The sequence below is a fragment of the Cricetulus griseus genome, chromosome 3, assembly GCF_003668045.3.
Source record: "Cricetulus griseus strain 17A/GY chromosome 3, alternate assembly CriGri-PICRH-1.0, whole genome shotgun sequence".
In the NCBI taxonomy this organism is placed as follows: Eukaryota; Metazoa; Chordata; class Mammalia; order Rodentia; family Cricetidae; genus Cricetulus; species Cricetulus griseus.
Genome location: NC_048596.1, coordinates 101,544,772 through 101,570,784, shown reverse-complemented (window position 1 = coordinate 101,570,784; position 26,013 = coordinate 101,544,772). Strand labels below are relative to the sequence as shown.

At 38.4% G+C, this 26,013-nt stretch overlaps 1 protein-coding gene across 1 annotated transcript in view; it reads left to right on the top strand.

Moving 5' to 3' along the window:
• The window catches only part of Gdpd4 (glycerophosphodiester phosphodiesterase domain containing 4), a 56,816-nt gene that overhangs the window by 19,742 nt on the left and 11,061 nt on the right, over positions 1-26,013 (top strand). The window contains exons 10-11 of the mRNA XM_027407494.2: positions 8,976-9,126; positions 24,488-24,709. Coding sequence (XP_027263295.1) covers positions 8,976-9,126; positions 24,488-24,709 — 373 coding nt within the window. The remainder of the gene's footprint in view (positions 1-8,975; positions 9,127-24,487; positions 24,710-26,013) is intronic.

The following is a 26,013-nucleotide window of genomic DNA, read 5'->3' as shown; positions in this document are numbered from 1 at the left end:
GAGAATTAAGGCCATTAATATTTAAACGTTATTGTTGAAAAGTGTGTGTTGATAACTATTATTTTGTTGCCTTTTTGCTGTTTGTCTTCTTGGTTGTAGTTCATATTTCAGTAATTATAGCTTTATTTGTTTTCTTTCTGTAGCTTTCTGTAGCTTTTTCTGTACCCACCCTTAGATGCAGATCTACAGGAAATCAATGGTTACTGAGAGTAGGAGAATCAGTTTTCTCCAGGGACAAGCCTCTTGATAGGCTATCCCATCCCAAGTGGCCCCTAAATACATGTACATATGAGCAACACCAAATAGACTCAGTATATTTATTTACATAAATATCAATAATAATTATAGAATAAGATGTCATGAATTCAAGAGGAAGGGCACATAGAAAGATTTGGGGAGGGGAGAGAAAGTAGTGAAAACGATATAAACATAGTACTCATGTATAAAATTCTAAAAAATTAAATTAAAAGGATAAAAAACATACAAGAGTACAAGGTATTATTGAAAAATAAATGAACCAATTAGAAAATGAGCAAAAGGCAAGTATAGGTATTTCATATAAGAAGATATACAGGTAACAATTCATATGTGGGAAGATTTTCAACTTCATTAGACATAGGAACATACAGATGGTACTAACATTACTCCTCTACCTAAATGTCATAGAACCTAGAGCAAGATAGAAGCTGAGTTGAATCCTCTAATGATAATATTACCATAGACATACCCTTTTGAATAACTATTCATTTACAAGAGCTAAGACAGGTAAGAGACCATACCTGATGTTAGTAACATAATAAGGAAGGATGCATTGAGGAAGCAGGAAGAACAGAGTTGACACATCAGCTCCCTTTCAACTCAAGAAGCATGAAGAGAGAAGAGGAAGCAATGGGAGGAGAAAAATCAAGTAAGGACTTAGTCTTCAAATCTAGTATCAGGCCTGCCAGGGGGGAATCCAATGCCAAGCGGAACCCCATCAGCCTTGTCCCCAGGCCAGCATTCATGACTGAGCCACTAGAACTGTGTTAACTGGCTAAAGGATTACCTCTACCATCTCTCTCCCAATGTTGGGTAGCAAAGAAGAAAGCAAGATTCTACTTTCTGTGAGCAGAACACAAAAGCCACTACAGAACTCTGCCTACTTTGGAGAAGACTTGTGTCAGATAGAAACTAAACCCCTACACAGCCCAAATTTTAGATGGAGCTTCTAGGCATGCTTGAGCATCAAGAAAGAGACCTGAGAGTTTGTAGGACAGATTCAATTTTTGGCTTAGTGTGGGGGACTAAAATATTTCTGCTATGGAATATTTTGAGATCCAGCCTTGGGTTTCACTAAACAGGAACACTGGAAAGCTCCGGCCCACTATTGTATTGTTAATGCCAGTAAGGCTACTATTGTTTACCATGGCCTCAGGCTAATATGCCTCCTATTTGCATCTCTGTGGGCCTAAGCATCTGAATAGGCCTGCACCTGGGCAGAGGGGCCAGAGGTGTGAGTAACTAGAGAGGACAGGAGTGAGGGGCGAGCCACCAGAGGAGAGAGGAGAACAAGAAGAGAAAAGGTTCCCTCACGGTGAGGAAATGATGGTTAAGAAACAGCAGAGAAGATGGCTAGTAAAGAAATGACTCTAGTTCTACAACATGGAACTGAGAGCTCTCTAAAGATGACAAGATGCCTGTGTTTGGTCTTTATCGCCGCTGTGTTGCTAGGAGTTTCAAGGTCCACACACCCCCCCCCACTCAGGCCAAACCTCATGGATTAAAACTGAGACTTCGTGGGACACGACAGCTTAGACCATCATCAGCCTTGGGTTGGGCTTGTTCACTACCACCCAACACCCAGACTGTGCGGGTCCCTGTGGCTATGAGATTCCAGCACATCAGCCTTGGCAGCCAAGAGACTTCCTGTAATACACATTCCCAAAGCTTGGGCAGCACAGGTATAGGTAGGCTAATGCTCCAGATGGAGACTTTAGAATTTCCTGTGCAGATGTATCTTTTGGCTTGATTCACCAGCAGCTGTAATGTGGACCATGATAAACCCCTGAAACTTTGCAGGTCCTTATAGAAAACTCAGCTATGACTTAGATCAGCATTAGAGTACACTGCACTGGTGGCAGGGCAGATGCAGAGGGACCATCTGCAAGTACTTGAACTGTTAGACCCCCGGAAAACTCAGGTATCTGGGGTCCCAGGCCATGACCTCGGTCACTCCAATCACCAGGCAGATTCGAGAGCTTGATGCAAACTGCATGAGGCTTTATTGTAATTTAACGAGCTAACCCCATGTTAGCTCAGGTCTTTTGTCCACCCACCATGGTGGTTGGCTACAAAAGACAGTTTGAACGGCTGCTGAGAGACCTTGTAGGGCAGCATAAGGGGAGTGTCTAGGGGTATGCACAGGCTCAGGATTGGTGTGCCTCCAGGCTTGGAGGGCTTGCCCTGTGTTGATTGGTCAACAGGTTTTTATGGCCCATAGGCCCTCCCAGGGTGGTTGCTATGCTCTGTGCGTCATTTCTGTGTGCTTGTCCGTAAAGTACACCCAGGGTCATAAAGCATAGCACCACCAGCTAACTTCTGATTGGTTCCTTGTCATGAGGCAGGCACCTAACCTCTGGTGACTAAGACAAGGTCATAGCGAGCACGTGTTACTGTCATGGCTGCCGAAATGGGGGGTTGGTCCCTTCAGAACTGAGACAGCTGTACTACCAGAGGTGAGCCACCAATGTTGGATCATAGGTTGGGATGGAGTACATTAACACTATCCTAATCTTGGGTAGATAATAAGTATAGGACTTTGCCTTGGAGGTCAATCCTAGCTGTATGAAACCTAACACTGAGCAGAACCTAACAGCCCTGCCCTCAGACCTGCCTGTGGAAAGCCCCTCTAAAACAGTCCTGGTTTATTGGTTTTCTACCCAGTTTCACCTGTGGCTGATTGCAGCAGTCTTCAGCCATTAGTTAGCAGTAGGCAGCCAGCAACAGTGTGGGCCTCAGTTTTTGGCTGTCTTTCAGCTGCCAAGTGTGACAGTATTGGAGTTTTGGCGACTCTACATAGGAGTGGCACAGAAGCCTGGGACTTGTCCCTCCACGGTGCTGCTATCCAGAGTGGGCAAAGTCCTACAATGTTTGAATATTTGCTGGTGACTGTGGGTGAGGTTTGGGGACTAATATAGCTCTATGCAGAGGTTTGGGAGGATGGACTAGCCTCTTTAGCTACTTCTCTAGCTCATGCTGTGAGCAAATTACCATCTGCGGATTTGAGGTGAGTAAGTCTGGGCTTGGATCACCCTCTAGTGCTGAAATGGTGGCAGTACTCTAGCAGTGATCCCAGCACACATGGTTGCAGAAATTACTAGAGACTCAGAAAATAATAGCCTACTTAGAAAAGAAAAGCAAGTACAAAGCCAGACTACAAAACCTGAAGTAACTACATCACATGCTAATAAGCAATCAAGAACGTCCATGAAACTGTATCCTCACCCGAAAGTTGAAATAAGGTATAAGGGGAAGAACAATTGGTAACTAGTGTAGTCTTTGATGGCAAATTTAAGATATTTTAAAGAAACTTAGAGAGATTCAAAAGAAAACAATGATTCAGTACTCAGAGAAACTTGACAAAGATGGAGGCTTTTTTATTATTTAAATAAAGCTTAGTTGAACTGCAAAAAAAAATACAGTGAGTCAAGTATAGAAGGTAAAGGGATTTAGTAATTCCAAAGGGATGTGAAATTTAACAGTCAGTGAATAAAACAAAACAAAACAAAAACTTCCACAGGAGGAAACAAATATCCAAGAACAGGAATGTCAAAATTCACCAATACTCAATGAACTCTACCCCAAGGCATGCCATTATTAAACTCTCAAAAGTTAAAGGCAAAAAGAATACCCTCAAGGTAACAAGAGTTCCCAGTGAAGAACAGCATGTGAGTTCTAAGTGATAAAGGGAAAAACCTACAACCAAGGTGAACACATTAGTTACTTTTCTCATCAGTGAGACCCGTACCTGGCCCAAACAGACTGGAGAAGGAAAGATTTGGTTTTGGGCTCACTGTTCTGGGGGATTCAGACAATGATGGCAAGGAGGAGCACAGTGGAGCTGGCTACTTTATCCTGGGCCACAAAGCAGAGAAAAAGGGAATGCCAGTATGTGTCTGTGTGCCAGTTGATTTTTTGGTAAACTTGATACAAATCTAGACATATCTGGGAAGATGGAATCTTAATTGAGAAAATGTTTCCATAGGATTGGCCTGGAGACAAGTCTGTAGGGCATTTTCTTAACTAATGATTGATATAGGAGGGCCCAACCCATTGTGAATGGTTCTGTTCCTGGGCAGGTAGTCCTTGAGTGCATAAAAAAAACAAACTAAACAAACTAGGAGAAACAAATCAGTAAACAGCACTCCAATATGGTCATAAACATAAGTGGATTAATTGTCCAGTTCAAAGACATAGAATAACTGTACTAAAAGTACATGTTGCTTAAATTAAGAACTCACTTTACCTCTGAGGACACACATAGACTGAAATCAGTAAAGGAATGGAATTAGATTCTATGCAAATAGAATCCAGAAGAAATCAAAGTATCCATACTCAGATCAGATACTATTGACTTTTAAATCAGAATCAGTAAAGAAGAGACAGGAAAGTCATTATATAATTATAGGTCAGTCAATTCAGCAAGGTGAAATAATTTTAAATATATATGTATTAATATCTCAATACTCAAATAGTAAGACAACAGCTGTGGTGAGATATGGTTTATGATTTATCAAAGCTTGCCTGAGGATTCAAAAAAACAATGCAACCTGCCACTAGCTCTCACCTTTAGCTCAGGCTGAAAGGGCTGATCCAGGAATGAGTTCTTCACCAAGTCTTAAACTGCTGCCTCTTCTCAGTGTAGCTGGAGAATGAATGCCTATCTGAGACCTTGTTTCTGTCTTATATACTTCCCTAATGTTGGGATTAAAGCTGTAAGCTATAATTCTCTTTTTGACTGATTCATTCTTGTGTAGATCTGGTTGACCTTGGACCCACTGAGATCCATCTACCTCTTAATCCTGAGTCCTAGTTTCTGGCTTCTAGGATTAAAGAAGGTGTGTGCCTGGCTTCTACGACTTGTGGCTGATTTTGCTTTTCTTTGCACATCAGAATCAGATGTGTCCATCAAGATGTCTGTGACTAAAAGGTGCTTGGCAGACATACAGGGAGGAGTAAGAATGCTAGTGGCCAAAAAAGATGAGAGCTCTACAACTGCTGTAGGAAACAAAGGATATGAGAATATGTCCACAAAGAAACCACAGATGAATGTCCACAGTGGTATGAATCACAACTGCCCAAAGGTAGAAATGGCACGAGATCCAGATGAATGAATGCATCCAAACAGTATTTTAGATCATCCATTCACATGCTGAAACATTCAGCCATGAAAAAGGAGGATTTGACACATGCTACAATGTGATGGACTTTGAGGATATTATACTCAGTGCGAGAACCAGATGTAAAATGTTGCGGTTTGCTAAGTGTCAAAAACTGGTAAGCCCAGAGATAGAATGTAAGAATGATGGTTTATGCAGAACTGGGTTGACACACAGTTTACAGATAATAAAACACATTCTACTCTTAAAAAAAAAAACTTAATGTGATTGGAAACCATGGAAGAAAACTTAGGGAAAGTTGTTTCAGGACATCAGAATTGAAAAAAAAATGTTTTGGACAAGATCTCCGAAGTATAGAAAACAAAAGTAAAAACAAATTGTATATAGAACTAGAAACCCTTCACACAGCAAGGGAAACAATCATTGGAGTAAAGAGATGACCTACAGAATGGCAGAAGATATTTGCAAATTATCCATCTAACAAGGAGTTTAATGTCCAGAATATATAAGGAACACAAATAGTTCAACAGTGAGCTGGCAAGATGGCTCATCAGGTAAAGGAAGAGTAAGCCTGACAACCCAAGTTTGATTCCTAGAAGCTACAGTGGAGGGAAAGAACTCATTCTCAAAAGTTGTCCTATGACCTCCAAACACTGTGACAAATACATACAGCAAATTAGTAGGAAGAACCTTTCACCTGCTCATGGTTTGAGTGGTGTCAGCACACAGTTGTTTAGCTCTCTTACCCCTGCACTTGTAGTGAGGCAGACCTTCATGGCAGAGAGCATATGGAGGCTTAGCTGCCTGCCTCATGGCAGGTGGGAAGAGAGAAGAGGAACTGGGGTTCTCATAACATCTTCAAGGCCACACTTTCAATGCCCTATTCCTGTTACTGGTGTATCAAATAATGCAGTAGGTCTGCTTCTGAGCCCAAGTTCTTGCCCACATTAAGGGAAAATGAGTTCATTTACAGTTTTCCCCACAGCTGGGCTGAGAGCCAGTCTCATTCAGACTTCGCCTTTTACATTACACCATTAATTGTACATACATATAGGCAATCATGTGATGTTTGCATAAAATATATACACACTATACCATTTAAATCAAGTTAAGCGTACCTATCACAAAAATTTATTTCTTTATAATGAAAACATTCAGAGGTCTACAGAGCAAGTTCCAGGACAGCCAGGGCTACACAGAAAGACCCTGTCTTAAAAAAATAAAACAACAGCAACAAAAAACTACAAGAGCCAGAAAATACACTAATATAGAGTTAGCTCTGAGTCCCATTTACTAGAGCTGAAAGATAAAGCATTCTCCTGGCTTGGGGATCAGAGCTTCTGGGTTCTATGATTCATTGTATTGATAGTCACAGCTTCAAACTCACTGCTCTTTGAAAGATCTGGTCTACATTTGTATGTGGTAGTAGTAGAAGTGTTCACTTGTGTGGAGAGCAGAAGTTGACATTGGCATGACTTCCTCCATCACTTTCTACACTCCTGCCTCATACTGAATGTCTTGCTGAACCTGGAATTCATTATCTAGATTAGATTGGATGGCCAGGGAGCCTTCTAAATCTACCGGTCTCCACTTCCTGGTGCTAGAGTTTCACATGTGTGCTATGCCAGGGTTTTTATGTGGGTGCTAGGGATCTTAACTTAGGATCTCATGCTTGCACAGCAAGTACTTTACCAACTTAGTCACACCCCGCCCCCCAGCCTCAGTGGTAAATTTTATCCAGCAGAAGTTTCCTTTCAGTTATTATAGCTTTCATCACCAGTATTTCCATTGCTTTCTTATATCCTACACAAACAGACATATACACACAAAAATGCCATTGCCTGCAGGCAAGGTTGGCCTTAAACTTGACATCCCCTACTCCCACCTACTTACCTTCCTGATTGTTATGCCACCAGAGTTGGCTCTGCATGCATGTTTTATATTCAAGTTTCCTTTGCATGTTAATATTCTATATTATTTAACAACTTTGTCTAATTCTTTCACCTTTCATTGGGTTATTTTCCTCTGTCTAAGGATCTCACGGGCATATATTCCCATTTTCCTGCATCTTTACATCTCTAGTAAGTTTTTAATATATGCTAGACATTGTAATTTTACAGGTATGGGGACTATGGTTTTTTTTTTTTTGTATTCCTTTAAAGAATGTTGGACTTTTTTCTAGCAGGTAGATGAACTATTTCTAACTAGTTTGATCGTTTGGAGCCTTCATAAGCTCTCTTATGGAGGCACCTAAGTGGATGTACATTGTTCTAGTTCTAAGTCATCTTCATTTCTAAGGTATGGCCTTCTGGAGTCTCTAAAGAATACCAATATAATTATTAAGGTCTCTCCTCTCTTGCTGGATGGAATTGATTGAGTCACACCTCATGTGAGTTCTGCAATTTGGAAGATTCTGATAATTTTTCTTTCCTTGAAAGTTTTTGTTTAAAAATTTTTATTACATTTATTTATTTGTATGTTTATATATATATGTACATAGACACACACATGCCACAGCACATGTGTGGAGGTCAGAGGAAAGCTAGCGGGAATCGGTTTTCTCCTTCCACCAAGTGGATTGTGGGGATTGAATTCAGGTTGTCAGGCTGGGCAGTAAAATGCCTTTACCACCGAGCTGTGTCACCAGCTCAAAAGTTGTTCTTGCTAAGCTCCATAGAGTTTCATGTGTATAGACTGACACTCAGTCACAGACTTGAGATCTCTGCATACATTGCTCAGGAACTGTTTTGGTTTGTTTTGCATAGCTCCATCCTCCATTGGACTCTGTTCAATAAATTGAAAATTTCTTTACCTATTCTGATCTCTTCCTACTCATTGCAGCAAGATAGCTAGGTCCCTTTGGGCTCTCCCTTCTTGTACAAAACTGTACTACTCACTTACATGAAGGAAGCCTGTGTAATGGTATATCTGAATTAATGTGCTTTCATTTTCTCAGAGTTGTAATACTGTAATCCCACATGTCCTTTGACTGAACAGTTACTCCCTTTATTTTGTCCAGTTCTATAGTTATGACAAGTTAAATAGCCCTTATACCTCATGACCATTATAGATTTTCTCTTGATGGTTATTTTAATGAGAAAGGAAGAGAGAGTCAGTCATAAAGCTGGGGCTTCTACAAAGCAACCAGGAGGAATCAGGAATTTGTTTTATGATAATATCCATCATAGAGTGTCTAGAGAAGTTGGTGCCATCCTGGAAAAAGTTCAGAAAAACACAGGACGCCTGTGTGGAAGCATATTTAATGGCCCTAGATACCCTGTCTTATACACACTCCCATTCATCTTATTCTTAGGCCATTACTGTACCTTCTAATTTCCTGGTATTGGGAGATCTTCTGAATAAGGAAGCTACTCTTTCAGCACCACCAATAAAAATGCATATTTGAAAGATTCATTCTGGGCCAGAAAATGCTGACATCTGTATAAATGATTGGCATTTAGTCCTTTGCTGAGATTTGAGAGAGTATGACAAGGCCTTGAAAGCTTGCAACCCTGAAGGGTTTGGGGAAATCATTTATGCTATGATGGCTAGGTTTATCCTTTGTACCCTTCCCCTTTTCCCTCCTTCTGTTTGCAGTTTTGATGAGGTGCCTTTCCTCATGCATGACTATGACTTGATTAGAACAACCAATATCAGAGAAGTTCTACCATCATCTGCTTTTAATCACACTGCCACCTTCAATTGGACTTTCCTGTCAACTCTGAATGCCGGCAAATGGTTCCTAAAGGTAGGACTCATAATCCTTTGGTTCTGTGAACTTGTGTGGGAACCCTCCTCCGTTCAGGTTCATGTGCTTCTCTTGGAGATAAAGCTGAAAGGTGAAGGCATATAAGAGCACACACTGCCCCTCCTAGTTTAGTAGCAGGGCTCACATTTTCTGGTGGCACAGTGGGTCAGACCACTGTTGTCAGCATTTACTGGAAAGTCTGATGATAAACTTGTAAACTTAACCTTTATTGTTTAATTTATTTTATCCAAGCACTTCATAGTCTTTGATAGTGTGTTTGCAATGCACATGGAATTTTCCTGGCTATTTTTAATATCTCACAGTCTTCATGAAGCAGACTCAGAAATATATTTATTTCTGAATTCTTGCTGGTCAACAAATATGTGTTAAGTATGTACTGGGTACAAGGCACATGGAATATAATGATGAATAATCCAAATGGAGTATAAGAAATATACTGACAGCCCAAAGAGAACAGTATTAGAAATAGGGGATTACCATACATTATAATAGTGCCAACTAGAGTAATTTCTTGTTCCTGAAGCATGTAAGAGCAACTTCTGACTTAGTCTAAATAATGAGGATGGAGGTTCTGGAAGAAGACAGGCTAATTAAGGAAATAGTAAACCATAAAGCATATATTATGTATGGTATAATTTTGGGTCACCTTTTTTCTTGAGGAAGTTGGAAAATTCATATTTTACACTAAGATACTATTTATGCTACAGGAGATTGTTACCAAGGAGTATAATGGGTGATGTATTTCAGAGATTCAATACATTGAAGCCAATGTGTATATAAAGAGGCAGGAAGAAGGATGGGGGAAAGGATAGAAAAATAAGCACAAGGGAGGGGATAGCTGGGAGAAGAATCAATGAGGCATGCAGAGGGGAGATTTGGCAATGTTTAAATAACAAGTTAGAGTGATTATAATTTCCCCTTTGACGATTTAAAAGAGGTAAAGAGTTTGATGAAAGGTCAAGACTACATTCTTAAGGTAAAGAAAATAACATATTTTCTAGCTTGTCTTATGACTTGGGAAAACTCATGAAGCCTACATTCTACTCAACCAGATATAGACATCAAAGGCTTTCATTTTGAAAATAACCACCTTACTAGGATAAACAGCAAATGCTCATTCTAAGGGCTGGATGATCATGTTTCATGAAAAAACAGTGAAGAATTATGTAAAGATGGACTTATCTTTACAGACTCCAGATTCACACTCTAATTGCTGTTTATGTAAGAGATAGCTGGAAGTAGATTTGTAAAAACCGTGTCTCTCCTCAGAATGTTTGTCCCTATAGGAGGATGTAACCTGCGCTATTTCCTAATGTGAAAATAATGAGATGACCCAGATGTGGTAGAGCACACCATTAATCCCAGATCTCTGTAAGCCAGGGCTATAGAGTGAGACTCTGTGTCAAATCTCAAATAATCATAATAGTAATGATGAAATTATAACATATATATATATATTTTATATATATGTTTATATATATATATTTATATAGGCTATGTGATGTGTCTCATGATTCATAAATCCATGAGCACACAAAACTATAAATGCGCCGGGCGTTGGTGGCACATGCCTTTAATCCCAGCACTCGGGAGGCAGAGGCAGGTAGATCTCTGTGAGTTCGAGACCAGCCTGGTCTACAAGAACTAGTTCCAGGACAGCCTCCAAAGCCACAGAGGAACCCTGTCTTGGGGAAAAACAAACAAACAAAAAAAACTATAAATGCTCCATTTCATGAATATTGGATTTGTTAGCCATAATTAGTATTTTTATCAGTTCTTTTTTACATTTTATTTATTGCATATGTGTGTGCTGATCTCAGAGAACAACTTGCAGGAGTTGGTTCTCTTATTCTACCATGTAGGTCTCAGAGATCAAACTCAAGTCATGAGGCTTGATAGCAGGGTCCTTATGTTCTAGGTGCCTTTACCAGTTAGGCCACCTTACTGGCCCAGTTAATGTTTTAACAATATGCCTTCTATATGAAAAGTCTATTACATATCAGATGCATGCAATACATATCAGGAATACTTTTAGTACTCCTAAAAGTCTTTATTACGATTAAACATAGTCCTAAAGATGAGCCATAGTTTTTATCAAACAGAGATGTGTGATGGAATTGTAGGACTGATGAATTGAGTGGGTGGTATTTTAATTCATTAATGGGTAATTTTTCTGGGTTGTTCTTATTGGAACCAGCCTTTAACACATGTGTCTTTATAGACATTCTAGATCCAAGCTACAGCAGTCCAACTGATAATGAAATAAGAACAGATATGAGAATTCTAGGATTTGTTCCTAGAAACTAAGTGAATTATTGTTTCTCTTGCCTAACCAACATTTCTGTGGATCTTTCTTATATTTCTTGTGAAAGCATAAATTCTCAAAATAATAAAAACCTAATTTTCATGTGCATAGATAGTGAACAGGGTACATTTTATTTAGCAATTAATTTAAAAACAAGAAGGATGACAAAAGTCATTCAAAAGAAATGTGAGAAACTAATCTGTAGCCAACCGGATTGCTGAGTTAATACAAGCTTAGTTAACCTACTAAATGACAAAGCTGAGATCTTTTGAGTTATTGTCTCTTCCACAAAAAGCACCATTGTCTTTATTGGACAAATTATTTTTTGGTTTTTATAAATTAACATATTTTTTATAGTCCGGGCCCTAATCAAAAGTGATGAGTAGCTGGTTGTGATACACATCTATAACCCTCACATTCAGGACTCTGTTGTATAGGGATGTTTTGGCTATCCTGGGTCTTTTGTTTCTCCATATAAAGTTGAGAATTGTTCTTTCAAGGTCTGTGAAGAATTGCGTTGGGATTATGATGGGGATTGCATTGAATCTGTAGATTGCTTTTGGCAAGATTGCCATTTTTATTATGTTGATCTTACCTATCCAAGAGCATGGGAGATCTTTCCATTTTCTGGTATCTTCTTTAATTTCTTTCTTTAGAAACTCAAAATTCTTACGGTACAGGTCTTTCACTTTTTTTGGTTAGTGTTACTCCAAGGTATTTTATGTTGTTTGTGGCAATTGTAAAGGGTGATGCTTCTCTGATTTCATTCTCCACCAATGTGTCATCCGTATATAGTAGGGCTACAGATTTTTTTGAGTTAATCTTGTATCCTGCCACTTTGCTGAAGGTGTTTATCAGCTGTAGGAGTTCCCTGGTTGAGTTTTTCGGGTCACTTATGTAGACTATCATATCATCTGCAAATAGTGAGAGTTTGACTTCTTCCTTTCCGATTTGTATTCCCTTGATCTCCTTTTGTTGTCTTATTGCTCTAGCTAGAACTTCAAGGACAATATTGAAGAGGTATGGAGAGAGTGGACAGCCTTGTCTTGTACCTGATTTTAGAGGAATTGCATTGAGTTTCTCTCCATTTAATTTGATGTTGGCTGTTGGCTTGCTGTATATTGCTTTTATTATGTTGAGGTATGTTCCTGTTAACACTGATTTCTCCAAGACCTTTATCATGAAGGGGTGTTGGATTTTGTCAAAGACTTTTTCGGTATCTAGTGAGATGATCATGTGGGTTTTTTTCCTCAGTCTGTTTATATGGTGGATTAAATTGATGGATTTTCATATGTTGAACCATCTTTGCATCCCTGGGATGAAGCCTACTTGATCATGGTGGATGATTTCTCCGATGTGTTCTTGGATTCGATTTGCCAGTATTTTATTGAGAATTTTTGCATCAATGTTCATGAGGGACATTGGTCTGTAGTTCTCTTTCTTAGTTATGTCTTTCTGTGGCTTGGGTATCAAGGTTATTGAAGCATATAAAAAGAGTTTGGCAATGACCCTTCTGCTTCTATCGTGTGGAATGCTTTGAGGAGAATTGGTATTAGCTGTACCTTGAATTTCTGGTAGAAATCTGCACTGAAGCCATCTGGCCCTGGGCTTTTTTTGGGTGGGAAACTTCTGATGACTGCTTCTATTTCATTAGGGGTTATAGGTCTATTTAAGTTGTTTATCTGTTCTTGATTTAATTTTGGTAAGTAAGTGAAATCTGTCCAGAAAATTGTCCATTTCCTTTAGATTTTTGAATTTTGAGGAATATAGGTTTTCGAAGTATGACCTGATGATTCTCTGAATTTCCTCTGTGTCTGTTGTTATGTCCCCCTTTTCATTCCTGATTTTATTAATTTGCATGTTCACTCTCTGCCGTTTAGTAAGTTTGGATAAAAGTTTGTCTATCTTGTTGATTTTCTCAAAGAAACAACTCTTTGTTATATTGATTCTTTGTATTGTTCTCCTAGTTTCCATTTTATTGATTTCAGCCCTCAATTTGATTATTTCCTGGCATCTGCTCCTCTGGGGTGTATTGGCTTCTTTGTGTTCTAAAGTTTTTAGTTGTGCTGTTAATTCTCTGGTGTGATTATTCTCCTGTTTCTTCATGTGGGCACTTAGAGCTATGAACTTTCCTCTTAGCACTGCTTTCAAAGTGTCCTATAGGTTTGGGTATGTTGTGTTCGCATTCTCATTGAATTCTAGGAAATCTTTAATTTCTTTTTTTATTTCTTCCTTGACCCAGGAATTGTGCAATTGGGTGTTACTGAATTTCCATGAGTTCGTAGGTTTTCTGTAATTCATGTTGTTGTTAAATTCTAGCTTTAAAGCATGGTGGTCTGATAAGATACAGGGGTTATTTTGATTTTTTGTACCTGTTTAGGTTTGCTATGTTGCCAAGTATGTGGTCGATTTTAGAGAAGGTTTCATGTGGCACTGAGAAGAAGGTAAATTGTTTTGTATTTGGATGGAATGTTCTATAGATATCTGTTAAGTCCAATTGCACTGTAACTTCTATTAGTTCCTTTGTTTCTTTGTTAAGTTTCTGTCTGGTGTTCCTGTCCTGTGGTGGGAGTGGGGTGTTGAAGTCTCCCACTATAAGTGTATGCAGTTTTATGTGTGATTTGGGTTTTAGTAATGTTTCTTTTACAAACGTGGATACCTTTGTATTTGGGGCAAAATGTTCAGAAATGAGACTTTATCCTGATGGATTTCTCCTGTGATGAGTAGGAAGTGACCTCCTTCATCTCTTTTGGCTGATTTTAGTTTAAAGTCCAATTTGTTGGATATTAGGATTGCTACCCCACTTGTTTCTTGGGTCCATTCGATTGGAAAATCTTTTCCCAACCTTTAATTCTTAGGTACTGTCTGTCTTTGAAATTGAGGTGTGTTTCTTGTATGCAGCAGAAGGATAGATTCTGTCTTCTTATCTATTCTGTTAATCTGTGTCTTTTTATATGCAAGTTAAGACCATTAATGTTGAGGGGTATTAATGACCATTGATTGTTCATTCTTTTTTGTTTTTGATTTGGTGATGGTGGCGAAATTTTCCTTTTGGCTGTTGGTAAAGTAGGATTATCTATTCCCTATATTTTTCTGGTTGTAGTTAATTTCCTTGGGTTGCAGTTTTCCTTCCAGAACTTTCTGTAGGGCTGGATTGGTGGATATGTATTGTTTGAATCTGGTTTTGTCATGGATTATCTTGTTTTCTCCATCTATATTGATTGAAAGCTTTGCTGGGTATAGTAGTCTGAGCTGGCATCCATGGTCTTTTAGTGTAGGCAGAATATCTATCCAGGACTTTCTGGCTTTCAGAGTTTCCATGGAAAAGTCAGGTGTAATTCTGATAAGTTTGCCTTTATATGTTACTGTCCTTTTTCCTTTGCTACTCTTAATATTTTCTCTTTATTCTGTATGTTTGGTGTTTTGATTATTATGTGGTGAGGAGACCTGTTTTTTGTTCAGTCTATTTGGTGTTCCGTAGGCTTCTTGTATTTTCATTAGCATGTCTTTCTTTAGGTTGGGAAAATTTTCTTCTATAATTTTGTTGAATATGTTTTCTGCACCCTTGAGTTGGGTTTCTTCACCTTCTTCTATACCTATTATTCTTAGGTTTGGTCTTTTCATGGTATCCCATATTTCCTGGATATTTTGTGTTAGGGATTTGTTGAACTTAAGATTTTCTTTGGTTGATGAGTCTATTTCTCCTAGTGTGTCTTCCACTCCTGAGATTCTCTCTTCCATCTCTTGTATTTATTCTAATGGTTATGCTTGCGTCTGTAGTTCCTGATCGTTTACCCAGCTTTTCTATTTCCAGCATTCCCTCAGATTGTGCTTTCTTTATTGTCTCTATTTCAGTTTTTAGGTTTTGAACTGTTTCCTTGAGAGATTTTTTGCTATCTTGTATTTTTTTTTTTGGTTTGTTTTTTCTTCCATTTTAAAAGGGATTTTCTCATGTCCTCTTTGAGGTCCTCTATCATTTTCATGAAGACGTTTTTAAGTCATTCTCTTCTTCATCTGGATTGTGATGTTCAGGTCTTGCTGGTGTGTGGTTCCTAGTCTCCGGTGGTGTCATATTGGTTTTTCTGTTGTTGAATGTGCTTTTAAATTGTCCTCTTCTCATCCTTTCTTCTGGTGTTTGTAGCAGGAGTCTCTTCCTCTCCTGGTGGGTATGGGACCAGGGTTCCCCCTGGTAGATGCAAATAGTTCCAATAATCTGATGTCTGTCCTCTTGTCATGGATGGAGGTGGCACTATTACCAGGGCCTTGGCAGTGTACAGGTATGCTCCATCTTGAAGCCGAGTTCGGATCCGGTGAGTGGGACCATGGCGTCAGATCCAGAAGTTCTTTTCTTAATCAGGACTATTATAGCTATCTTGTTGTTGTTGTTGTTGTTGTTTGTTTTGTATTTCCATATGAAGACAAAAAATGACTTTTTAAGATCTGTTAAGAATTAATTGCATTGGAATTTCAATGGGGATTGCATTGAATCTGTAGATTGTTTTGGTAGGATGACCATTTTTACTATGCTAATCCTGTCAGTCCATGAACATGGGATATCTTTCAACTTTCTGATTTATTCTTCAATTTATTTCTTCAATGGCTTGAAGTTTTTACTATACAAGTATTTTACTTGCTTTGTTAGAGTTATGCCAGGATATTTTATATTATTTGTGGCTGTTGTGAAGGATGTTTTTTCCCTGATTTGTTTCTCAGGCCATTTGTCATTTGTATATAGAAGGATTACTTATTTTTGTGAGTTAATTTTGTATTCAGATACTTTGCTGTGAGTGTTTATTAGCTGTAGGAGTTCCCCAGTAGAATTTTTCAGGGCACTTATATATGCTATCATATAATCTGCAAATAAAGATACTTTGACCTCTTCCTTTCCAATTTGTATCCCTTTGATCTTCTTCAGTTGTCTTGTTGCTCTAGCTAAGACTTCGAGTACCATAGGTATGGAGAGAGTGAACAAAATTTTTTTGTTCCTGATTTTAGTTGAATTGCTTTAAGTTTCTTTCCAATTAAATTGATGTTGGCTATGAACTTGCCATGAACTTCCTCTATTATGTTGAGGTATGTCCCTGTAATACTAATCTCTCCAGAACTTTTATAATGAAGGAGTGTTGGATTTGTCAAAGGCCTTTCTGCATTTAATGAGATAATCAGATGGTTTTTGTCTTTTTGTTTGTTTATATGGTAGATTATGTTTATCAGTTTACATATTTTGGGCCATCTCTGCTTCTGGGATGAAGCCTACCTGAACATGGTGGATGATCTTTTTAATGTATTCTTGAATTATACAAGTGTTTTATTGAATATTTTTTATCTATGTTCATAAGGAAAATTGGTTTGTAATTCTCTTCCTTTGTTGAGTCTTTGTGAGGTTTGGATATCAGGGTAACTGTGACCTCATAAAATGAGTTGGGTAATGTAGCAGGCTTTCTACTCCCCAGCTCCCAAATCACCACACAGAGATTTATTATTAGTTTTGAATGCCTGACCTTAGCTTATGCTTGTCCCACTAGCTCTTGTAACTTAACCTGTTTCTCTACATTTTGCCTCGGGGCTTTTTAACTTTTTTTCCTTCTGTACATCTTACTTTTACTGCTTCTTGCATCTGGCTGGCTGGTGGTTGGCTGGCTTCTTGCTCCAGGAATGTCTTTTTTTTCTCCTTCATTCTCTCCTCCTTCTCTATTTATTCTCTATTTATTTATTCTCTATTTATTCTCTCTGCCCACTAGTCCCTACTTATCCCTGTTCTGCCTAGCTACTGGCTATTCAGCTTTTTATTAGACTGATCAGGTACCTTAGGCAGGCAAGATGAAACAAATGCAACAAATCTTTACATAATTAAGCAAATACAGCACAAACAACTGTGACACATCTTTACACAGTTAAAGCAATATTCTACAGCACACATTTTGCCCAGTTAAAGTACCATTCCACAACAGGGTAATGTTCCTTCTGTTTCTATTTTGTGGAATAATTTGAGGAATATTGGCATTAACTCTTCTTTGAAAGTCTGGTAGAATTTTGCACTAAAACTTACCTGGTCCTGAGCTCTTTTTGGTTTGGAGACTTTTCACTAAGGTTTATAAGTCTGTTTAAATTCATTACCTGATCTTTATTTAACTTTGGTAAGTGGTATGTATTAAGAAAATTATCCATTTATTTTAAATTTTCCAATTTGCTAGTATACAGGTTTTCAAACTATACCCTTATGATTCTCTGAATTTCCTTGGTGTGTCTGTTGTTATGTCCCCCTTTTCATTTATAATTTTGTTAATTTAGATATTCTCTCTCTGCCTTTTAGTTAATTTGGATAAGGTTTTGTAAATCATATTGATTTCTTCAAAGAACCAACTCTTTCACTGATTCTGTGTTTTTGTTGTTTGTTTGTTTCTATTTTATTGATTTCAGTCCTGAGTTTTATTATTTCTTGCCCTCTACTCCTTTTGTGTGTGATTTCTTCTTTTTTGTTCTAGATCTTTCAGGTATACTGTTAAGTTGCTTATATACTTGTATGAGGTCTCTCCATTTTTTAATATAGGTACTTAATGCTATTAACTTGCCTCTTATAATTGCCTTCATTGTTTTCCATAAGTATGGATAGTCTGTTTATTCATTTTCATTCAATTCTAGAAATTCTTTGACTTCTTTCTTAATTTCTGTCTTGACCCAGTTTTCACTTAGTAGAGAGTTGTTCAGTTTCCATGAGTTTGTAAGCTTTCTATTGTTTCTGTTGTTTTTACCCAGCTTTAATCTGTGGGGGTCAGATAGTATACAGAGTGTTATTTCAGTTTTCTTGCATCTGTGGAGACTTGCTTTGTGTCCAAGTATGTGGTCAGTTTTGGAGACAGTTTGATGAGGGGCTGAGAAGAAGGTATATTCTTTTGTGTTTGGGTGAAATATTTTGTAAATATCAATTAGGTCCATTTGGTTTATGGCCTCAGTTAGCTCTAGCATTTCTCTGTTTAGTTTTTGTCTGGATAACATGTCCATTTGTGAGAGTGGGGTGTTGAAGTCTCCCACTATCAATGTGTGAGGGTCAATATTTGATTTAAATTGTAGTAGTATTTCTTTTATAAATTTGGGTGTCCTTGTGTTTAGGGCATAAATGTTAAGAATTTAACTGTCCTCTTGGTGGATTTTTCTTTTGATGAGTATGTTAAATTATAGATGAAAATTTCCCTAACCTATAATTTTGTTGAAAATATTATCTGTGCCTTGGATCCGAGTTTTGTTTCCTTCCTCTACTTGTATTATCCTTAGATTTTGTCTTTTCATAATGTTCCAGATTTTCCTGGATGTTTTATACCAGAACTTTTATTTGACAGATATATTTATTTCTTCTATTGTGTTTTCAATGCCTGAGATTCTCTCTTCTATAGTTTGTATTCTGTTGGTGAAGCTTGGCTCTGTGGTTCCTGTTCAAAGTTTCTAAATTTTTCATTTCCAGATTTCCCTTAGTTTGGGCTTTATTTATTGATTCTATTTTCACTTTCGGATCATGAATGATTTGTTCATTTCCTTCCACTGTTTATTTGTGGCTTTATAGATTTTCTTTAAGAGATTTATTCATTTTCATTTTAAGTGCCTATCTCATATTCATAAAAGTTGCTTAAGATCTTTTACTTGTGCTTCAGCTATGATGGAATACTCAGGGCCTGGAGTTTTCTGGAAGTTTGTGTGTGTGTGTGTGTGTGTGTGTGTGTGTGTGTGTGTGTGTGTGTATACATTTGCACATGTAGAGAATAGAAGAGGATGTCAGGTGTCCTTCTCAATGACAGTCTTCCCTATTCCCTTGAGATAAAGTCTCTCACTGAACCTAGAGCATGCCAATTTTGTCTATGACTCCAGTACTCTGGAAGCTGAGGGAAGAGAGAGAGATAGGGTGCATAGCAAGATCCTGTCTCAAAATTTTTAAAGTAGATTTAAATTTTTTAAATTTATTTGTGAACATTGGTGTTTTGCCTGCGCGTATATGTGTGTAAAGATGCCGGCTCCTCTGATACTGAAGTTACAGACAGTTGTGAGCTGCCATGTGGGTGCTTGGAATTGAACCCAGGTCCTGTAGAAGAGCAGCCAGTGCTCTTAACCACTGAGCCATCTCTCTAGGCCCCCAAATTTTAAAAAAATCAATGAAAAGTAGTATCTCTGAGGTAGAGTGATTGTTTACCATGTGCAAAGCCCTGGATTCGATTCCTGAAATGAAACAAAAACTGAAACCAAAACAAAATAGAAAGAGAATGTGTCTTCTGTAACTATTGGGTAGAATGCTATATAAATGTCATTAGAACCGGTTGGTAGCAGCACATGCCTTTAATCCCAGCACTCAGGAAGCAGAGGCAGGTAGATTTCTGAGTTTGAGGTTAGTCTGGTCTACAGAGTGAGTTCCAGGACAACCAGGGCTACACAGAGAAGCCCTGTCTTAATAAAACAAAACAAAAAATGTCATTGGATCCAGTTGAGTATGGTGGTTAAATTGTCTCTGTTCTTATGGATTTCCTACCTGTTCATCCTCAGTTACTGACTAAGGCATGATGAAGTCTTCAACTGTAGTTGTTGCTTTATTTTTCTTTTCAGATCTGTTAGGTTTTATATCATGAATTTTGAAACTCTGTTGTTAAAAACATGTACATCTAAGATTGGTATTTCTCTTCAAAGAACCTTACCCCTTTTTGATGGGAAACCATCATAGGACTGTTCTAGACCCCCTGAACATGGATGCCAGTTTGGAGATCTGGGCAATCCATGGGGACTCTGGTAGTGGATCAGTATTTATTCCTACTAGACGAATGGACTTTGGGAGCCCATTCCACATAAAGGGACACTCTCTCAGCCTAGACACACAGGGAGGGTCTAGGCCCTGCTCCAAATGATATGACAGACTTTGAAGATCCCCCATGGAAGGCCTCACCCTCCCTGGGGAGCAGAAAGGGGATGAGATAGGGGGCCAGTGTGGGCAGGGGAGGAGGAGAAGGAACTGGGATTGACATGGAAAACAAGCTTATTTTTAACTTAAATAAAAAGATCATAAAAAGAGAATTAAAAGTGGAAAAAGAATATTACCCCTTTTCATGATGCATGGTAGGCAGAATGATGACTTTCCAAAGGTGTGCATGCCCTAATTCCTGGAATTTATTAATATGTTACCTGGAATGGTAAAAGGCCTCTCTGAGGTTATGGACCTTTAGGGGAGGAGATTATGCTGATTTTCTAGAAGACTCCCATCTGGTCAGGCAACTACTTAAAGAAGGCTTTCTTAGATGTGACCAGAAAGATTTTACCAATGGAGAAGAGAGAGATGAGATGTTTTGAAGTGTGACAGGGACGCAACGATCAACTACAAGCTTTGAAGATAGAGGAAAGAGCCTCTGAACCAAGGAATGCAGATGATCACTAAAAGATGGGAAAGGCCCTCACTTACAGAAGTTCCCCAAATCACAGGGAATTTAACAATGTGACTGGAATTTTGTGGAACTTGGTTGACACCTTGATTTAAGCCATATGAGACCCATAAAGAACTTCTAATCTATAAAACAAACGAGAAACAACAGAAAAATGATCTGTGTTCTTTTAAGCCACTAAGTGTGTGGTAGTTTGTTATTGTAATAATACAAACTTGATCATGGTTGGGTGTGGCAGTGCATGCTCTAGTCCCAGCATTCAGGAGATGGAGGAAAGAGGATCACAAGTGTGAGGCCAGCCTGACCCTCCCCGTCAGTGCCTCTCCTAAACGCCAGGATAAAAGCATGCATTGATATACCTGGCTCTTTACAAAGGTCTGAGGTCTGAACTCAGATCCTCATGCTTGTGCAGCAAGCACCCTAATGACTAAGCTATCTCCCCAGCTCCTGTGATGAAAAGCCATTAATGAACTAGGAGTAGAAGATAAAGAACTTCAAAACACTCCCAGACAACAACATTATTTCCCCATAGTGAGAAGATGAATGATGGCCTGCAACTGAGGAATAAGCAAAAGGGTCCCTCTTCACCACTCCCATTAGCAGCACACTGGAAATTCTGTACAACATATTTGATAAATAAAAAGAACTGAAAAGCAAACAGACTAGTGGGCTCTGAAGAGAAGAAAGCAAACTGTCTAATTCACATACAACCTCATTCCCTGTGTAGAGTTCTAAAATAATACATTTAGAAAGTTCCTACAACTAATAAACTTACTAAGGCCATGGGATGTAAAAGCTATAGGCAAGCATCATTTGTATATTTGTATTGCTATAATCCTGTAATGAAGAATTGGAATGTCAAATTAATAAAATAGCAGTATACTGGCACTAAAAATCAATTATTTGTGTATAAATATAAAAAGTCATATGTACATGTGGTATGTATGTGGAAAAGTACAAAAGAAAAAAATCCAAAGATGTAAACCAATGGAAAGACACATTGTGTTCATGTATCTAAAGACTCAATGTTGTTAAGGTGTTGTTTCCAGTTTGATTGATAGTCTCAGTTTAATCCCAGCTTCAAAAGCCAAGCAAACCTGTACCAGGCCTCCTCCTTTCCTTTCTTCCTTTCTTCCTTCTCCCCTCCCTCCCTCCCTTCCTTCCTTTCTTCTTTCATCTACATATGTCTACACACCTAAACATGTCCACAATACACTAAAAGTAATAAAAATGAATTGCATATACTTATGGTTTATAACAGTCAGGGTTTTTTGTTTTTTTGTTTGTTTGCTTGCTTGCTTGCTTGTTTTTGCAGTGCTGAAGACCAAAGCGAGGGCCTTATGTATGCTAGACATATGCTCTACCACTAAACTATATGCCCAGTCCCAAAAGGCTGTTTTTGAAATATGTTTGCATATGTAATGGATAGATCAAACCAATTAACCTATGTTTTACTACACATAATATTTTTGTGTGTGATAAGAATGCTTCAATTGTGCTCTAGCATTATTATTTCAAGAATTAGTGAGTTTTTAAGCTATAGTAAGCACATAGCAAAGCAAAGTTCTGACATTATTATTTATGTCTAGATGAAATTTTATTTTATGCCTTTATCAGTAAAACCTTCTTAGACTCCACACATAAATGAAACTAGCATTTGTCACTCTGTGCCAGGCTTATTTCACTTAGCATGATGTCCTGAAAGATGATCCCATATTATCTCAGATGACAGAATTTCTTTACCTTTTAAGAATAAATAGTATTCCAGCCATTGATGGATATGGGTTGATTTAATATTTGTTTATCACATATAATGCTCCTAATAACATGGGGATGTAGGTATCTTTACCTTTCTTACTTAACAGCCTATTGTCCTTGGATGTTCTGTTTTGATAGGCTTCAGTGTTTGGTGCCTTTTGGTTTGGGTTCTTCTTGGTTGTGGAAGTTTATCTCATTCGACCTTCAAGTTCATAGATTCTTTTTCAGTATATCCAGTCCACTAATAAGCCTATCAGATACATGCTTAATCTTCAAAATAATCCTAAAGGCTGGTTGTGGTAGCACAGATCTATAATCCCAGCAGTCAGGAGGCTGAGGCAGGAGGATTATTAGTTTGAAACCAGGCTAAACTATATAGCAAGATCTTGGCTCAAAAAAAAAATCCTAAGAAATGCATTTATTACTACATCACTTTCCTATTTTATGGTTTGGGCAACTAAAACTAAGAATATTGAACAAGAGTAGTATTGATTGTTAACTGGATAAGATCTATAATTACCTAAGAGAGAAACTTCCTGGAATGTCTATGAAGAATCATCTAGATTAGGTTAACCTATGGGCATGACTATAAGGGATTATCTAGAGTAGGTTAATTGAGTTGGAAATAACTACATTAACCGTGGGTAGCACCATTCCCTGGGCTAGGGAGTCCTGGACTGAATACAAAGGAGGAAGCTAGCTGAGCACTGGCATTCCTTGGTCTCTGCTTCCTGACTACAGACACAGTGTGACCAGCTGTCTCAAGCTCCTGCTGCCATGACTTCCCCACAGTGATGGACTATACCCTCAAACTGTGAGCCAAAATAAACCTTTCTTCCCTTACATTGCTTATTGCTAGATATTTTGTCTAACAATGAGAAAAGTAATACAGAAAATTAGTACTGAGAAGTGGGGTTCATTGCTGTGACCATGTGGTGGTCCTCAAGCCTTTAGAACTGGTTTTGCAGAATTGTAAAGAATTTTGGTCCAGCCTAGAAAAGCCTTTGAATACTGCAAACAGAACTTAATGGGTGATTCTGGTAGAAGCTTGGAAGACAAGAATGCAAAGAGAAACATAGATAGTGGATGCCCAACTCATGAGGTTTCAGGGAGAAACAAGGACTTTGTCCAGAACTTGGCTAGAGGTCATTTATGTGGAATGCTGACTAAGAACTAGCTACATTATGCCAGCATACTAAAAACTTGAGTAAGGTTGAATTTAAAGATAATGAACAGCAACAAAGCATACTGAGTGAGGATTTAAACTGTAGTCTAAGATGTGTATGAATACATCAAGTCAGAACAAGACATAAATTTATAGATGCACAATAATGGGCCACCAGAACTTCTTGCTATCAAACTCCCCTTAGTTCAGGAATATTTAAGAAAATCTTGATGAAGAAGGAAACATGAAGAAGGAACAGGCAGAGAGTAAGATTTTAGCAGGTTGATATGATAAACAAATAGAGTGGTACATCTAGTATTAAAGCAATGAACCCTGAAAACAAAGTATATATTCTTTCCATTACACAAAACTGTGACAGTAAGAGCCTATGTGGTGAGACAATATGATAGAAAGGGGGTGGGTACTGTGAGTTACAGAATAGAAGGCCTAATAAGAAAGTTAAGAACATGGAGATCCTTTGGTCCATGTATTAGAAATCTAGAATATCAAAGAAATCATTCCAAACCCTAGAATCATCAATGGGGATGACATTGTTTTTCCCTTGTATCTCAGAGTTCATATGTCAGAGGACATAGTGGATTGAGTGGCAACAGAGCAGTATGGAGGCAGAACCACAGAGCAGGAAACCTAAGGGTGCTTTTGATGAAAGTCAATGTTTTTCTTTGATACATTTATTTTTAGAATAAGCCGTTTTTTGGCATAAAACCTTTATCAGAGGCTGATAAAAGAAGAGCAAGCAACCAATCAATTCCATCGCTGCATCAGTTTTTGGAACTTGCAAAAAGGGAAAGAAAGTTTGTGATATTTGATCTTTTCGGCCCTCCACCAAAGCATCCTCTCAGAAACACATTTGTACGAAAAGTAGTAAAGGTCATCCTTGACTCCCAAATTGAGCAACATCTGGTATGTTTTTCTTAGTATTTATGGCAGAGGTTGGGAGGTGGGCAGCCTGTCCAGGAGCATAGTAGTTGAATTCAATCTATCATGTAATTCTTCTCTGAGATCTGTGAGTAATTTTGCTTCCTTTGGAAATGGAGATTATTGTCTATACAGCTACAGGTGGCAATCTGAGAATGATCCAGTTAAAGTTATCCCCATGCGGGGGAAACATTGAGACTGTTTGCTATTCTCAACCAAATATAGTATTAGCACATTGTTAAAGAGGGATGTGAGAATTGAGAAGATGACTCAGTGCATGAGACACTTGGCACACAAACATGAAGGTGGAGTTCAGTTCTTCAGAACCCAGGAAAAAGCTGTATAGCCATGGCACCCACCGATAATGCCAGCACTCGGGAGGCAGAAACAGGGTAGGGAAAGCTTGCTAGCCTGACTGGAATTGGCAAACTCAAGGTTCAGTAAGAGACCCTGTCTCAAAAAAATAAATAAATAAAATGGAAAACAATGTAAGAATATACCTACTGTCAACTTTTGGCCTTCACATGTATGGACACACATGTATGTGTACACATGTACACTCACATATTTGTGAACATTCATACATGCAAGCTACACACACATACATGTGCAGGAAGAAAAGAATAATGTATATAAGCCAGGCCTCGCCATACATCACTGTAGTTCTAACTACCCAGGATGCTGGGGCAGGAAAACTTCAAGTTAAAGCTTGCATGGACAATACAATAAGTTTAAAGCCAACTTACACAACTTAGCAAGACCTTGCTTCAAAATTAAAAATGTAAGAAGAGGGCTGGGAATATAGCTTACCAGCAGAACCCTTGCCTAGCATGCTTGAGACCATGTGTTCAATCCCTAGTACCACACCAAAAATAATAGTGTATACAATAACTCTGATGTGACCTGCCCCGTGGTCAACATAGACCTATAAGGCTTCATGACAGTACAGCTTTGAGGACTTTCACTTTAAAGAATAATCTAGAAAGACCAGCAGTTTTTAGTGAAAAGATTCTGTACCCTGATAAGCCACTCCACCAATGCAGCAATCCAAATCAGACCTAATCAAACGGAATTAGAAAAACCTCATGTTTAATGAATAATGCTCCTGGATGGCTTTTCAGCCACCCAGAGAGGAGATGGCCAAGAGAGACTGGAAAACCACAGTCTATTTTCTGGAGGGGAAGGGCAGTTTATATACCTTGTGGGAGTGGTCTTGAGCATCTCTGGGGGAGAGGTCATCATTTGGCGGGCTTTCTGAGATGCAGCAGGGTTTGGAGGGAGATAGAGGA